The sequence below is a fragment of the Brassica napus genome, chromosome A6, assembly GCF_020379485.1.
Source record: "Brassica napus cultivar Da-Ae chromosome A6, Da-Ae, whole genome shotgun sequence".
Lineage (NCBI taxonomy): Eukaryota > Viridiplantae > Streptophyta > Magnoliopsida > Brassicales > Brassicaceae > Brassica > Brassica napus.
Window position 1 is genome coordinate 18,153,193 of NC_063439.1, and position 15,973 is coordinate 18,169,165.

General features: G+C 36.9%; 2 protein-coding genes across 2 annotated transcripts; one reads left to right on the top strand and one right to left on the bottom strand.

Moving 5' to 3' along the window:
* Positions 1-1,331: 1,331 nt before the first annotated feature.
* LOC106347838 (TORTIFOLIA1-like protein 3) lies at positions 1,332-3,664 on the top strand. The gene is made up of 5 exons (XM_013787446.3): positions 1,332-2,340; positions 2,417-2,522; positions 2,634-3,121; positions 3,200-3,545; positions 3,626-3,664. The coding sequence occupies exons 1-5, from the start codon at positions 1,552-1,554 to the stop codon at positions 3,640-3,642; spliced, it is 1,746 nt and encodes a 581-aa protein (XP_013642900.2). The 5' UTR covers positions 1,332-1,551; the 3' UTR covers positions 3,643-3,664.
* Positions 3,665-4,880: 1,216 nt separating this feature from the next.
* LOC106347835 (transportin MOS14) lies at positions 4,881-13,274 on the bottom strand. Its single transcript, XM_013787444.3, has 27 exons — positions 12,975-13,274; positions 12,741-12,818; positions 12,565-12,627; positions 12,312-12,359; positions 12,056-12,202; positions 11,460-11,591; positions 11,068-11,108; positions 10,652-10,743; positions 10,093-10,220; positions 9,754-9,829; positions 9,498-9,618; positions 9,329-9,428; positions 8,968-9,049; positions 8,803-8,885; positions 8,500-8,616; positions 8,209-8,260; positions 7,964-8,119; positions 7,142-7,265; positions 6,985-7,066; positions 6,828-6,907; positions 6,675-6,749; positions 6,528-6,582; positions 6,319-6,438; positions 6,133-6,225; positions 5,900-6,045; positions 5,638-5,815; positions 4,881-5,531 (listed from the first exon to the last, which is right to left on the bottom strand). Exons 1-27 carry the CDS (start codon positions 13,095-13,097, stop codon positions 5,250-5,252), a joined length of 2,874 nt encoding a protein of 957 aa, XP_013642898.2. The 5' UTR covers positions 13,098-13,274; the 3' UTR covers positions 4,881-5,249.
* Positions 13,275-15,973: the final 2,699 nt, after the last annotated feature.

The window sequence follows — 15,973 nt, forward strand, 5'->3', positions numbered from 1 at the left end:
ATCATGTTCCTAAACATTAAACCTTAAGTAAATATTACTTGATCAGACAATATCAATTCCATTAAATTGGTCATTTGACTATCCCTTTTATTAGAAAACTTATCACATTTTACAATAACTACTAGGTTAAGACCCGCGCCTTGCGCGGGATAAACGTTATATATATAAATTATTTTATATATTATATGTTTATAGCATATTATGAAATAATAAAAATATATTGAATAATTAAAAAGTCATTATCTACTACTTATATAATTAAATTGGTGCGAACATATAAATAAATTTAATAAATCGAAAAAATAATTTTTCTATTTGATATGATATATAATTAAATTTAAATGATAGTAACATATATATGGTATATGTTAATATTAATATTTATTAGATGATGTTTTTTGCTCATATTTGTTTTTATCATTTGTATCTGTTATAGCAAAAAGTCTAAATTAGTGATAACAAAATTTTCACTGTGGGAATAATGGTTTAAGTAATTTATAATATTTTAAAAAATTAAGTTGTCAATATTTTATCAAAAAAATGTTCAAAGTAAATTTTAAAATTACGATATTATGTATTTTTATATGGCATATAGTTTAATTTAAAATGATACATATATTTATATATCTTTTATTTTTGATACTTATTAAATGAGACTTTCAACTTATATTATTTTTCAATTATTTGTATCATGTCATAACAAAAGTTTTAAATCATAGATCAAAAAATTTGAATGTGAAACTTTTAACAGTTTTAGTAATTTATACTCGTTTTTAAAAATTCAAAATATAATATATAAATAATTTTTTGAATTTTTATTATATGGTTACTATGATTGTTTAATTAATTTTAATAGCTTAAAATTAAAAAAATATAATTATAATACACACTTATTTTTATCAAATCTTTATTACTTAAAAATCATTAATTGTCATATATACTTTAGCCACATTAGGCAATTCCGTAATCTTATTTAAGGAAATAATGAATCACATTAATAATGTATTTATTGTTGTTTAATAAAAAGCTTATTATATATTTAAATGGACCAACCTATTTCTCTAAGGATTCTAAGAATCATTTTAGTGATGACACGTGGTTACAAAAAAATATTGCAATGCTTTTCAAATAATATATAGGGGATGCTCTTAAATACAACATTTGACTAAATCCATTAACTAGAATATATCACAGTTAAAATTTTAAGATTTAATGATTTGTTCAATAACACGATTAACCCTGGCGCGTGAATTTAGACACCTGAGGAAACGGCATCGTTTTGGGTCATCATCTCTATTCCACCACCTCACCATAAACGGTATAAAGACAGATGACAGAAGAAAGACACGCAAACAAAACGGTAAAATAAAACCCAAACTGGGTCACAGAGTCAAACCTTCCACCACCGACCGAACACAGTCTCTCAATTAAACTACTACCTTATTATTTACACTAAATGCCACTGCCACCACCTCTCATTCCCCCAGATCCACCACCGTCTCCGCCGCATCACTAATCGCCGGAAAACACTTTTACAAATATCGTAAAAAAATGGCGAAGAACTCGAAGCAGAACATGTCGGTGCTACTAACAAAGCTCGGAGACCGAGACACCTTCACAATGGCGGCACGTGAGCTCGACTTGATGGCGAGACAGATTGATCCATCCTCCGGGAATCTCCAGTCTTTCATCTCCGTCATACTCTCCGCCGACACAGGCGACAAACCGGCGGTTCGCAAGCATTGCATCCACCTGCTCGCCGTCTTGTCCGTCTCTCTCCCTCCCAATTCTCTCTCTCCTTTCCTCTCCAAGATCCTCGCCCGCCTCACGCGCCGCCTCCGCGATCCCGACTCCTCCATCCGCTCGACGTGCGTGGCGGCCGTGTCGGCGATCTCTTCCCGGACGACGAAGCCTCCTTTCGCCTCCGCCTTCATGAAGCCGTTGGCGGAGGCGCTTTTCACGGAGCAGGAGGTGAACGCGCAGATCGGAGCGGCGCTGTGTCTCGCGGCGGCCATCGATGCGGCGGAGGATCCGGATCCGGTGAGGTTGGGGGAGGTGCTGCTTCCTCGGGTGGAGAAGCTGGTGAAGTGTAAGGCTTTCAAGGCGAAGTCGGCGGGAGTGGTTGTGATCGGAAGCGTGATTGGTGCCGGTGGTGTTGCCGGTGGTGGGGGATTGAAAGGGCTTGTGGATTGCTTGGTTAGTTTCTTGAGTAGTGAAGATTGGGCGGCGAGGAAAGCCGCCGCTGAAGCTTTGGGGAAGTTAGCTACGGTGGAGAGGAATGGCTTGGGGGAGTTCAAAGCTAAGTCTTTGAAGATCTTCGAAACCAAGAGATACGACAAGGTTTTGTTTTTATTATGTCTGAGTGTAGTTTTGTTTTGTCAAAGCATGATCACAAGTTTTGATTATGTGTGTTTAGGTGAAAGCTGTGAGAGATGTGATGAATCAGATGATGGAGGCGTGGAGACAAGTCCCTGATTTGTCTGAAGAGGTTTCTCCACCAAGATCTAATGCTTCTTCTAAAGGTATCTTTCCTCTACCATTAGATCTTTAGCTATATTAGGAAATTTTTTTGTTGTTTAGTGTACTTACTATTCTTGGTTAAAATCTTATTAGCTTTGTTGCTTGATTTTTAGGTGATGCAAGTGATGGACGTTACCCTTTATCAGCGTCTAGAGTTGCGTCAACGCCTGGTAAACCAAGAACGACTCCACCGGGGAGCTCACTAGCCACCACGGCTAGGAAACGGACTAACGTAAAAGGCAGTGATCAGAAGAAAACAAGTTCAGTACCATCGCGTGTTAAATCAAACGCAAGGAGAAGATTGGACTGGAAAGCTGGAGGAGAGCCTCTTGGAGAAGAGTATCATGATCATAATGAGAACACAAAGGAAGTGAGTCACTCTAATCACGAGAAGATGCAGAAGCTAGGAAGTGTTAGTAGTTCTGTTACTGGCAATCTCCCACTATCCGCTGCTAATGTAGTGGCTACAGGACATCATCATGTCTTGTCTGAAAACCAGAACAGTAGTAATAACTGCAAAGGGTTTGAAGATATGTCTCTGATCCGTAGTCAGCTTGTTCAGATTGAACAGCAGCAATCCAATCTAATGGATCTTCTTCAGGTAGCAATGAAACGCTGATTTTTCTTACATTTCCGTACTAGTACCTGAAACTCAGTTTGTGTTTTGTAATTTCATTAGAGATTTGTCGGAAGCTCGCAAAATGGAATGCGTGCTCTGGAAACACGAGTTCACGGCCTAGAACTTGCGATGGATGAGATATCTTATGACTTGGCAGTTTCAAATGGGAGGATGAGTAACGGTTCAGGCAGAAACGGCTGTTGTCTCATACCTCCTGGAAGTTTCATTAGATCCAAATTCTGGAAGAAACCAGAGCAGCAGCAGTATTCAGCACCGAGGATGGCTACTTATAGGAACAGGAATGCACAAACCATGGGGACTCAAGACTCCAGGCAGCGGTTCAATGGTGCTGCGGGATTTATAGTCAACCCACTAGCTGAAGTTCGACCAGAGCATGGATCTGCAGGTTATACAAGTTTTGTTATATTCAGTTCTTGTGTTTTAGTCAATAACGTGACGAATAATACTTGTTTGATTGTTTTGCAGCTTTTCCTCACAATTAAAAGGAAGAAGAGGAAACAAAAACTTCAAAGATTTTCTGAGAATTAGAAACCACTGTGTGAGAATATGGTGATTCATACTAATTACCAAGTTATATATTAGTACTACTACTACTACTACCCTAAGGTCGCAACCATTTTAGTATTTCTTCTTTCTTCAAAATATGTTGTGTACTAAAATCCTTAAAGAAAATTAGATGGTGATGAAGATATTCAATATATGTGTGAAATTTATGATGATATGTTGCTCTTCTTGTCAGAGTTTGCGTTATGATGTAAATGAGTCAGTTTTCATGTCTTATATTTACAAACGATGATTTGCTAAAATCTGTAACAATTGTATGTTTCTTTTGTTTTGTTTTTGGTGAGTTCAGACAATATACTAGTAAAACACTTGCCTAAAAAAGGAACAAGGAACAATACAATTTAATTTGATTATTAAGTAGCTGCCTAACTTGTGGTAGGTAAATTCACGGGTTAGATAATTGAAGTGGTTGGCAACTGTTTTACTTTCTCTACTTTGGAAAAGAAAATGAATTCATATCTACTTTTCGCTGAATTAAGTATTTGCCCACACTGTTGTCTGTTGCTATTTCTGCTGCGTTCTTGTGTCATAATGAGAACTTTATGGGCAAATAAATAGTTTAGTAGGTTTCTCGAAAATAAAAGAGAAACTTTACATTATCATTGACTCTTTGTTTGAGTATCGGAAATTTCAAAATTGATCAGTTCGTTTCGCTGACACAGTGACACTATATGAGAGATATACTGAAGTTTCGGATAATAAAATGATTTGCCAGGAATGGAAAACACATGAAATCTGACAGAAGAGAGAAGTATTCTAGAGTGAACTCAGGAAACAAAGCTACAACATAATGCTCAATCAATTGTGTTATCATGTGACTTTAGAGTAAAGACTACTCATGAAAAGCTGTCGATCACCAAGATGTTAAAATTGAGATTAAGATAAGACAGTATAGTAATAGAGTAACAAAGTGGAACACACAGAAATGCATAGTTACTGCTTTGCAATGTTAATTAGACATAAAGTGAGAAAAAAGGAATCAAGTGAAACCTGAAAGCAAAAAATATCACCTCACTTCCATCAAGATTTGCTTTTATCCTAAGGAAAGTAACATTCAAGCTCTGTTGTTGCCAATCTTCTTCACCTTTTAATTTTATTATCAATTTGAAACAATGTTGAACATCTTGTGTCTTATGACTTGGTTTGATCAAAAAACTGAGAAAAGAGTAATACTCTGTAAGCTTAACAAGAAAGAAGAACATGGATGCTTTTGTATATAATCCCCACTCAAAATCATACCAATCCCTGAAGGGGAAAAGGATCCCTTCTGTTTTCTCTCACCCGGTTTAATTAAAAATAGATTGAAGTTTGGTTCTTCGCACTGGGATAAACCGGCCAAAGAATGGAACAACGGCTCACACCAGAAAGGAATACAACAAAATAGAAAAAAATCTTTATGAACAAAAAACATCAAATCTCTCAACCTTTGGATAAAAGACCATCAAAAGGGGTCTATGCAAAAATTGACCTTTCTATGGCTCTTCCCACTTTTCTTTCTTTCTTTCTTTGTTTGTTTTCATCATCTTTATGATACAGGAGCAACCAGATTCAACTCAAGCGGCTTCAAAGCTGCCTGAACAAGTTCTTGAACAGTACGGTTACGGCGACAAACATCTGAAAGTTCCTCTGCGTGTCCTATCAGAGAATTCACATCTGCTCCATAAGCAGCATCGGATAACCCTTGTAAGAACTTAGCAGACTCGGTCTCTGTAACAGCTGTTCGAGGTATCAGGCTAACAGTTGCCTTAGCCCAACCCACTGCTTGTAAACCGTATGTTCTGGTCAGAGCTAGCAGCGCATATGTTACCTAACCCAAAACCCACATTCATAAACAAATGAACGGTGTTTCAAAGGCTTACAAAAACATCAGTCTCAATGCAGTAAGTAGACGATAGATAGATTCCTAAATTTACCGTATCCAGCCGAGAACTGGGAAGTGCTCCTGCTAATGATGAAATCAAGATTCTGGTGATTGTAGCTCCCCGGGGAATAATGACATTGTCCCTGATTCGTTTGAACTGCTCTTCATTCACAGATTTCTCGAGGTCAAAAATGTCGGATAAGAAGGTCAATATCGAGTGGCAGGCCTCTCTGGAGGAAATGATGTTCAAAACATCAATGTCAAAACCTTCAAGGAAAAAACAGCTTACGATGAACATCCTATAGAGTACGAACCTGTGCTGCACCGTCATTCCAATAATTGCGCAATCTACAATTGGTGAAAATATATGAGAAGGAATAAATAAATGCGGACAGTAACGGAGACATCTCGATGCCAACAAAAAGCAATCATCAGCTATGTCTGGTCTAGCAGTGACTTCCTGTAAGAATGTAAAAGGGAATCAGACACCACATAGGACATAGTAACTTGATCAGAATATATAATACTAATAAGTTAGATCATCAACCTTGATACTTGTCATAAGACATGTTGTGTGAGCAAAGAGTGTTTCAATCAGATTCTTCAAGTAGTCGGCACAAGACGGGTCTGAACCAAAAATCTGCAAAATCCCAGGAAGATTAGATTCTCTAGAGCTTTCTCTAAAGTTTTATTTTCCCCAAGCATTTCATGGAATGAAAATAACACAGAGTACCTTTATAACTTCACTGGAGAGATAGAGAAAGCATGGCTGATGATGCTGCTGATAGTGAAATTGAATTTTTGCCAGCATTTCCCCAATTGTGTTAATTATGTATCTTCGAGAAGTACGTACCTACAAACATAACTCCAACCATTAGCAAACAGAGGAACAAGAAGATATAAGTACAATAAAAAGTAAAAAAACAAAGGTGTGAAGCTCACAGCATATTTGCATGCTCTGCATAGAGCTTCCATTGTCCTCATGTCCCAAGGACGACTGCAGTAAAACAATTTTTTTCAAAGTAAGAAGTGACATACTAAGTATTTTGAAGAACATATGTTAATCATCATGTGTCTAGAAACACTCACGCATCAAAAATTACTCTGAAAATAGCCCAATGTTTATTGATCTCAGCAGCAACAGCTTCAGGGTGGTTCACATACCTAAAGGTAGTAGCTTCTGTTAGCAAGACCAAACAAATCGTGCGGAGTTACATTGCATTATTAAGATGGTATACAAACCTGAACAGGAAGGCAAAACGGTCAATATGAACAGTCAATTCCCGGGCATGCTTCTTGTCCAAATCTTCTTTCGCAGCTTCCTGATTCACATGATTATAGTTCTCATCATTATTAACATTGTATTATAACAACCATGCAAAAAGTCAAGATGGCGAACCTCTAAAGGAGAAGCGGCTAATAAGCATAATTTCTCAAGCGCACTCCTGGCTTGATCTAAAGGAAGTTCTGTAACAACCATACTGCATAAAAAAATATTAGAGATGTTAATAGCACACAATGAGGAGATATAATCCATCATTAGGTTGACCCCATACCCTAAAGCTTCAACGAGATTTAGCGAATCCTCAGCAGATACTTTATAACCACTGCCGCCATTAATTGCCATACAATAGATTGTAAATAAATCTTCGAAATACCCGCAAAGATTTTTTCGGCAATCTGCAGTTAAAAGTTGATCAAACAGGCGTCAGAATTTACTAACATTTTAAAACCAATAAGAGAGAATACACCAAATATAATATATGCGTATCAGATTAACAACAAGCAATCCGCATTTAAAAAACATTAGCTGTTAGATAGCTTTAAGTTTTGTAGTTACTACCAGTATGGTTTCACACCACATACATAAAGCATACAACAAAATTCTAAATACTTGCCAGTATTGCAATGCACCCTATATGCTAGCAAGTCAGTAGAGTCGAAGCATATCCGTTAGCGTGGGTTCCAGTCAGACCTTTCGACTAACTGCCATTTTTGAAGCAGGTCAGTATGCAATTGTATTTTTACAGAGGTCAGAACTTCACACTTCCTAAGAGAAAACTAACAACCAGAATTTAGTTCGCAAGTGAAATACGAAACTACTTAAAGTGTTATTCTTTCTGCCAGGACAGAACTTAAAAAACACTCAGGAAGAGCAATATTTATCAAAGGGGAGCTGGTTTATTCCTTTATAACCAACAGATAGTTGGCTAAAACCAAAATATCAATATAAAAATATGTTAGTCATGGTCGAGAAACAACAAAGAAATTATAGAGCAAGTTTTGAGGTATATGCATACTCGTCATAATGTCATTGTTATGCTTAGTAGTAAAAAGAGAAGGAAGACTTGTTAGGTTTGGAAGAATGAATACAATACCATCACAGATATGTCTAAAAGCCAAAGCTGCAGCTGCTGCACAATCCTCAGATGCCCCCATTCCACTCATAAGAATTCTAATGATCGACGGCAATATTGACACACTAGCTGGCGCAGCATTAAGCCATTTTGAATAAGCCCCAACAAGTAAGCATGCTGAAAGCAAATACGGAAATAGATGTCTCATCATTAAGGAAACGGCTTCACACACAAGGTTTCTTTAGAGGATAAGCAAGCTTAATCACCTGTCTGAAGCAGTTGCGCTTGCTGTGGAAGATTTTGAAGCAAGGCCATCACCTGAAAGTGGAATGTAAGAAGAATGAAATTTCCATGGATGATACACAAGTATAGCAGAGTAGAATCGAAGTAAAGTTGTTTCAAAACATTAAACACACAGATTTGATGGGGCAAAGACCCACACACCTATCCAGCAGAAAAACTAAATGAGAAACTCATATTCCAGAGACTGTGACAAAAGAAATCGCAGCAGCACGATATATGAAGATGCACAGGCAGAAACTATCCATAATACAGACCTGGGGCATCACTTCAGCTTCAACAACTGAAACATAATTGGATATTGCCCAGATACAGAACAAAATAGCTTCAGCAGGACGCCATTCTTGAAACCCATTTCCTGGCTGAGCATTGGCCTGAGTACATATTTCACAAACGTCAAAGATATTACATCCTCAAATAATGTACAGAATGTATCTCTTTGGTGGTAATAATACAAATCACGTTAACGTACTTCTTATTTTCTCTTTAAAATATCGACAGTGCACATTCTTTATTTGATGATAGAACAAATATCATTCTTGTTAAGCTACAGCACAAACCTCAAGAAGCTTCATATAGAGAATCTTAAGCGTTGTATCACCTCCCAGGATTGACGCAGCGTCAGTTAATACATCTGCAACAGCTGCCAATATAAAACATTACATTAGTAGAAAACAACGGTTCAACTAAATAAAATAAGAAAAGCCATATGCGGCTATCATTACCATATCTTGTCTGCTTGAATTCTTTAAGGTCCTCATACGAGAGGTCTTGATAATCTTCAGGATACTGAACTCTGAAGCCAACCTGTGAAGAGAAAACAGTTTATATGTTTAAACCCACAAGTGACATAAACCGCAGAGCATACAATAACTCATCCAATTTTCTGTTTTCCACCAAAATAAGAGCAATCAAATGAACGTCTTAATAACCCAGCATTTTCAAAAAGCAACATTAATAAACACAAAAGTCATCCATGCATCAGAAATCAATTCGTCTCTCTGGGTTAGAGCAAGTAACCCCTTATAAAAAAGTAAGACTTTAGAGTGGCTAACAAAAGTATCAGATGAGACCAACATAACTCACCAAAGATACAAGGTTCTCATAGGCTGGCCGGAAGACATGCTGTCTTCGATTTCTTTCCGCTTCAATAGATGCTTCACTACCCAAAGATATATAAGAATCCCTGGCAGATGAACACTCTTAGAATATGAAACTAGGACACCCAAAAAGCATATGCAAGGGCTGATGTTACCTCTTCGTCAACGTAAGTTGAAGACTGTGCCAAAAGTTAAAGGTCATTGAGGCTATATCAAATTCTGGGTGAGCAGTAACTTCCAGCAGGGCATGCACAATAACCATCGATTCATCTGAACCTGAGGTCAGAAAGAGTATGCTTCAAATATTTTGAGATTACCAACTAAAGAATTTGCAGTACCGAAGGCAATCAAGAGACATGAAACGGAACACTTAAAACAACAGGGGAGGGTAGTAGAACTGAGGCAGCATACCAGTCGCAATCAATTCAACATATGAATCCCCAACGTCGGCGAATAATCGACCAATGGCTTTGACATCTTCTTCATCCTGAAAATGGAATAATTCTAAGAGGCAAAAGAAAAAATACAATCGCGTGCCAAAATTACAACGAATTATGAGGGGTGGTATCTTTAGCAGCATTTACCAATTTCTCTAACCACAAATATTCCAAGTCATATAAGCAACAAAATCATAGGCTTTCAAGCCGCAACCAGTAGAACAGGAACGACATGAAATAACAAAATCTTAATACCAAGCAGATTCAGCCATCGACTTGCCTATACTAAAGGTGAACAGGATCATAACAGTACCTTTGAAGAATCTCTTAGATGCGCCTTAAGACTTAGAATTTGAGGCACAATAACTTGAATTAAGGGTGTTTGCGCAGAAATACCACCAGAGCTTGGCGATGCCGTGTGATGTATCAATTCGGAGATAACTGCGAAGTCGAAAATGAAGTTTATCTATGAATAGTCTAATAATGAATCCTAGATACGAGAAGGAACCATTGACTTGCTAACTAAAAGATAGTAGAAGACATTTTCTATTTAACAAAGTATTAAAAAGTTCAGTTCCTTATAATGCAGGTGAAAAAATATCTTAAAGCAGTACAGTATCTATACACTCCAACCCGCTTAAAACACACTAATCTCTAGAAGTCAACAAGGAAAGGTTAACACATATTTATAATAGCTCTATTTACAAATTTCGAACTGAGGATATTCCAACTATGAGACCAAGACACCAAGTACGCTAGAAAATTACAGCAGCTTCCATAAAATCACAATACTAGAAATGGTTTCACAATATCTACTCAACTATAAATAGTTATCCAAAATTAGTATATATGAGCTTTCCAACGAGCAATACCATTGACAGATGCATCGGAGAGTGGATCGCAGTTTAAACTTGAGAGAGCTGAGTGAACCAATGGGTGACAGGCAAGCACTGCTCCAGGAATCCTGAAAAAATACATCCCACAAGTTTACCATCATACAGCTCAGTCAGCATCATCGTTGCTAAGTTTAATATATCGGTGAAAGTAGTGAAAACTAGCTAGTCAACCAACAGCTATGGACCAAATACACTTGGCTCTGTGTCTAAGAGATTCTATAAGAACAAAACATTGCAACCCAGATAGCAAAACATGTTATATCTGATGCCATCAGTCCTATATTATAATGAATGTTTGGTATTTAATCTGACGAAACTCACAACGAATAATCTAGAAAAGCTTTCGCTCTAGATCAAAATGGAGATAGAAAAGCAAAAGAAAAAGAGCATACCCATGCCTAAGACGGAGCCAAGAAGCAAATGCCTCAAGAACCTGAAATTCCCAAGTCACAAAAGAAATAGTTGACGATAAGTGACCCCTCGCAACACCAGAAACACTAGCTGATCAAACACACAGAGACACAAAAACTAATTCTACCCGAATTTTAGACATACAAGCCACTTTTTGGAAGATGATGATATGCCAGAAGAAATATTAAAATTTGGCAGGAAAATGAAAGCGTAAGTTAATCAACACAACGGGCATAGGAAACATAAAACATGGCTTCTCGAAGATTTAAAGTGATGTTGAGAAGGATCACAGAGATTGGAAAAGGAATAACAAACTATATGTATGGAACTATGACACCACTCTATAGGAAAAAAGAAGAAGATAAGCTCTGACCTGTTCCTTAAGTTCAATTATATTCAAACATGCTGTTAATATACTAAGTGCAGCTTCCATTTGCGAAGTAAGCTCATTCTCAAATTGACGTCGTCGATCCGGACGAGCAGCTATTTTGTAGTTAAACGTTTCCTGGTCACAGCAGGAAGGACAACAAAAATCAAGACATTGCATTTGCATAACCATCTAAAGTGAAGTCCCTAAAGAGGGATCAAATTAACTAAAGGAAAGGTCGACATTATGGAATCTTCCATCATTTACAAATCTCAACATTTTCTACATATACGGTCATGCAAAATAGCTTTCCAGGAAACGACAACCTCTTGTCTAAGTACTACGTAAGGGACTGAAATAACACTTATAGAGTAACATAAAATGCATATTTAGAAACAGAAAGAAGGTACTTAATATTCGCGTTAGACATCCTCAACCTTAAGCTTAGTTTTACTCAATTTGAGGTCAACAATGCCAGCATAGCTAAGAAGTAAGCAGATCAAAGACAGACAGAAACAAGGCCTTTCACTACCGGCTAGACGAATTCATTTTCATAACTGGGGGAGGTGAACAATTAAATAAAGGAATGCAAAATACTCTACCTCGGGCAAAACTGTCAAGAGTTCCAAGAAACCAGGCACATACTCAGGATGCATATTCATCTCATCCCTAAGCCAGCTAACTATACCACCATCTCCCCAATCAGCCGCAGGGACGTGCACCGCCAAGGCAGCAACAGCAATACTAATCTACAATACAAATTAGTTGCATAAGATAATTCAACTTAAAGAGACAAGAGTTTTAACGCACAATAACAACTTCCACAAGTGCATAATGGAGAAAGATGTTGAAGCTAACCTGGGTCCTAACTTTGGGGGGGCCTTTGTGAAACTTTTTTAACAATGTCTGCACTCCAGAAAAAAGTGACAGTCAAATTATGCGGGGGGCACACTCAGAAAGTAGTTGTCGAATACAAAGAGTACATGCTGCATACAACTATAGCCTGGAATGGTAAAACCTAGATACCAGCAAAACACTAATTCTTCAAAAGAACAAAGATATATAAAACTACTCAGAAACCCCCAAAGTTACATGTAGAATAAAGACTTACCGTTAGTGATTGCCGTAGCTTCTGAAAAGCCCCAGGTGGTAGTTCTTCAAAATCTCGTTGAACCTTTTGAGTAAGACAGAGAAAATGTCAAGAGACAGAGTCTCCTCCAGTATGCATAATCAAAAACAATTAATTAGAGAGAGAGAGAGAGAGAGAGAGTTAAAAATGTGCTTTACCTTGCTTCGAAGGGTCTGAGAACAAAAGATCAAAGTTTCCAAATTGCTGGAAGAATCATGAAGTAAATTATCCGCAACCTAGAGAGAGTAACCATGGGTCAAAAAGATTATTAGAAAAAACTGATAAAACCCAGCAAATCGAGCTTCCTGCTAAAATCTAATAACTAAAAACAAGGAATGAAGAACAATCGAACCCAGAAAAATCCAGGTTAAATCGGGCAAAGAATAACTAGCCTGCCAAGCATCGAGGGTTCCTTGGAAGTTCTGGAGCCATCGATCAGCTTGAACACGTACTGTATCATCCGGATGATGATACAGTGCGTTTAGGGCTTCTTTGACCGCGTTCTCGTGCTCCATCGCTAAATCCCCTTTCCCGTTTCTGCTCGTATGGGAGAAAGACCCTGAGATTGACGAAGACGATATATTGCCCAGCTGGAATTCGTCAAATCGATTTCGCTCAATTAGAAACAAACAAAGTTCCCTCTTTGTCAAAAAGGGTTTTTTTTTTGGCGCCCCTCAACCTCAGTGAAAGAGAGAGAAAGAGATCGAAATTTCGGATTTTGATCTGAAAAGGGGATGAAGAAGAGAGAATCTCAGCCGTTGGATCCAATTACTTTGACTTTAAGTCAAATCCTTCTTTTTATTATTGGAAAATAATCTCCCATTTATTTTCAAGAAGAGATTATTTACAGGTAAGTCTACTTTTTTCCAGTGAACGTATCAACATAAAAGTGATTGTTACAGGTACAGGATCTGAGAGCAGTATATGAGATCTCTATGTGTTACTGAATCGATTTGCTAAAGCTATAACAGACAATACAACAATGTTGTTTTTATCAAGTGTTGATCTCTCTGGTCACTTTCAAATCTATCTTTACTTATTATAACAATGATAGACAAACAGTAGAAAGAAAAGGGGATGCACTCATTTTTACTGCCTACAAAAACACAACCATCAAAGAAGATATATGTTTCTAGGGTGGTTCGGTTTAAGTTGCCATCGACCTGTGTGTAGACCGAATTCTATTTTAGGCCCTGGAAATTGTGCACAGTGTGGTGTAGACCAACTTCCATATACAATGCACTGATCATGCAGCTCCTTAAAAGCTGCTTAATGTTATTCTATGGGCGGGCCGTTTAAGATGAACATTTATCGGGACCGGCTTATTGCATGCAGTCATGCAGAGGGCGAGCAGTGAGACCGTTTTAGGTCCATCACCAAATTCTAAAGTTTTAGAAATCCAATTTTCCGCTAATATATGTTATTACTTGATCAAACAGTTTAGTATACTTTTGCTATGAATATTGGCCAGTATTTAATTAAAAATATGTGTTCAAAAAAAAATTGAATAAAAAATCATGTTCAGTCTCACATTATTTGTAATTGCATAAATATGATGTACCAAAAATTCGACCTTTCCAATTACGATTGATCGGTTAGCTATCTTGTTGCTAGAGGTTTCTTTATGGATAGAGAGATGAGGAGAGGTATTTTCGTACGCGAGGGACTATTATTTGGTAACATTTTAGAAGATAACTAACTATAGGACTCTAAAAAATTATTTGCACAAGGGCCTTCAACCATTTTGAGCCGGCACTACCTTTATCATAAAAGCTTACGAGTCCTTTCGATTATCCAATAGCTCAAGAAAATATCATATTCTACCGAAGACTTCTTTTGTGGATGAAGTCTAATTCTATGAAAAGCTCTATTTCTTGAATTACAAAAGAGTCTGGGTTTCTTTTCTCATTTTCTATATATTTTAGGGAGTGCAAATTGTAGAACAAAAATAGATTCATCTTGTTAGATAGCTTAGACAAAAATAGAAAAGAGACAATACAGGAACTTTGTTTAGGTGCAAAAGAAAAGTGAAAGGAAACAATTAAATTATAAAAATGGAATAATATTCTGTTGATACGATGAAAAAGAAAGGAGGGAACTTGTTTTGTGGCAACTCTCTAGATTATCTTCTCTTGTTATTCATTACACATACGTATATATATATATGATCAGTGGATTTTCCTATGACAGGATCTTGGGTTTTACGTGTGCGGGGTTGCCTAAAAGTTCCTCCGAGGTCCCGGGCGGTATATATTACATCAAATGGAAGTTTATCAAAACGATCATTTATCTGTTTAATACTTGCCATCGATGAACACGCGAGTATACTAGCAGCTGTTCATGGAAGTTTATCAAAACGATTATTTACCTGTTAAAATTCTTTCTCGATGAACACGCGAGTATACTAGCAGCTGTTCACCTCAACTCTTTCGTCTTGGTTTAAGGGCGGGCAGCTTAAAAGCACAAAGGTATGCATGCAAATATTTATAATCACTTGAGACTTGATAATTTGATTGACCAGATTATAAATTAGCCCAACAGATACGCATGTTAACAAAAACAATTCGTGTTACTTAGGTTGTACATTTGAGAGAGATAAACGTTGATGATGTTGATATTATAAATTATGATATTCCAATCGTGCCATTCGTCCACCCTAATAAGTAATCTCTGCTTGCGATAGATGCACGGGTTCACTAGTTGGTTCATTTTTAACTATTTTGTTTTGCAACGGTTATAGACTTTATAGTCATGTCTCAAGAAAGAGAGTGAATAAAGGTGGAAAAGACAAGTGGATAAAGCAGAGACACCTAGGTGCAAATGTGTCACACATGAAGCCCAACTTACTCCTCGAGCTCCATTTCCCCATAAAAAGACTCTGGTCCCCATTTTCTCCTCAATATTCCCTATTTTTTTCAAAAAAAAATTGTACCCCAAATAAGAAATCTTACCATTTTATGTATGATTAAAGTTAATTGTTTTATACTGTGAAACATATAGTAACGACTTTGGTTTTATCAAATACAAACACACTTGATCGCCAACTGTTTTCATTTTTTAATAAATAATTTGTTTCTAGCTGGATAATCTTTAGCCTAAATTGGTTAAAACGTTTTAAATGTAAAAACAGATAGTTTTCCATCCCGAAACAAAATGACATAAATTATGAAAATAAAATCATTAAACTTTTTTTTACGCTAAATAGTTATACTATTACAAACTATAAAAAATATAATGAACTTTTAAATCAAATTACTGGACCAAAATGATCTCCACAACCATACAAACCAAATTATAGAACTCATTTTTTGAATTTAGAAAAACTTGAGATTGTTGTTCAAAAAAAAAAAAACTAGAGAAAAAAAAGAAGTCAAAGTAGCATGAGAACATG

Coding starts and splice junctions, on each gene's coding strand:
- LOC106347838 (XM_013787446.3), top strand. CDS start 1,552: ATGGCGAAGAACTCGAAGCAGAACATGTCGGTGCTACTAACAAAGCTC. Junction 2,341..2,416: donor AAACCAAGAGATACGACAAG/GTTTTGTTTTTA, acceptor ATGTGTGTTTAG/GTGAAAGCTGTGAGAGATGT. Junction 2,523..2,633: donor ATCTAATGCTTCTTCTAAAG/GTATCTTTCCTC, acceptor CTTGATTTTTAG/GTGATGCAAGTGATGGACGT.
- LOC106347835 (XM_013787444.3), bottom strand. CDS start 13,097: ATGGAGCACGAGAACGCGGTCAAAGAAGCCCTAAACGCACTGTATCAT. Junction 12,628..12,740: donor CTCAGACCCTTCGAAGCAAG/GTAAAGCACATT, acceptor CTTACTCAAAAG/GTTCAACGAGATTTTGAAGA. Junction 6,046..6,132: donor GTCTTATGACAAGTATCAAG/GTTGATGATCTA, acceptor ACATTCTTACAG/GAAGTCACTGCTAGACCAGA.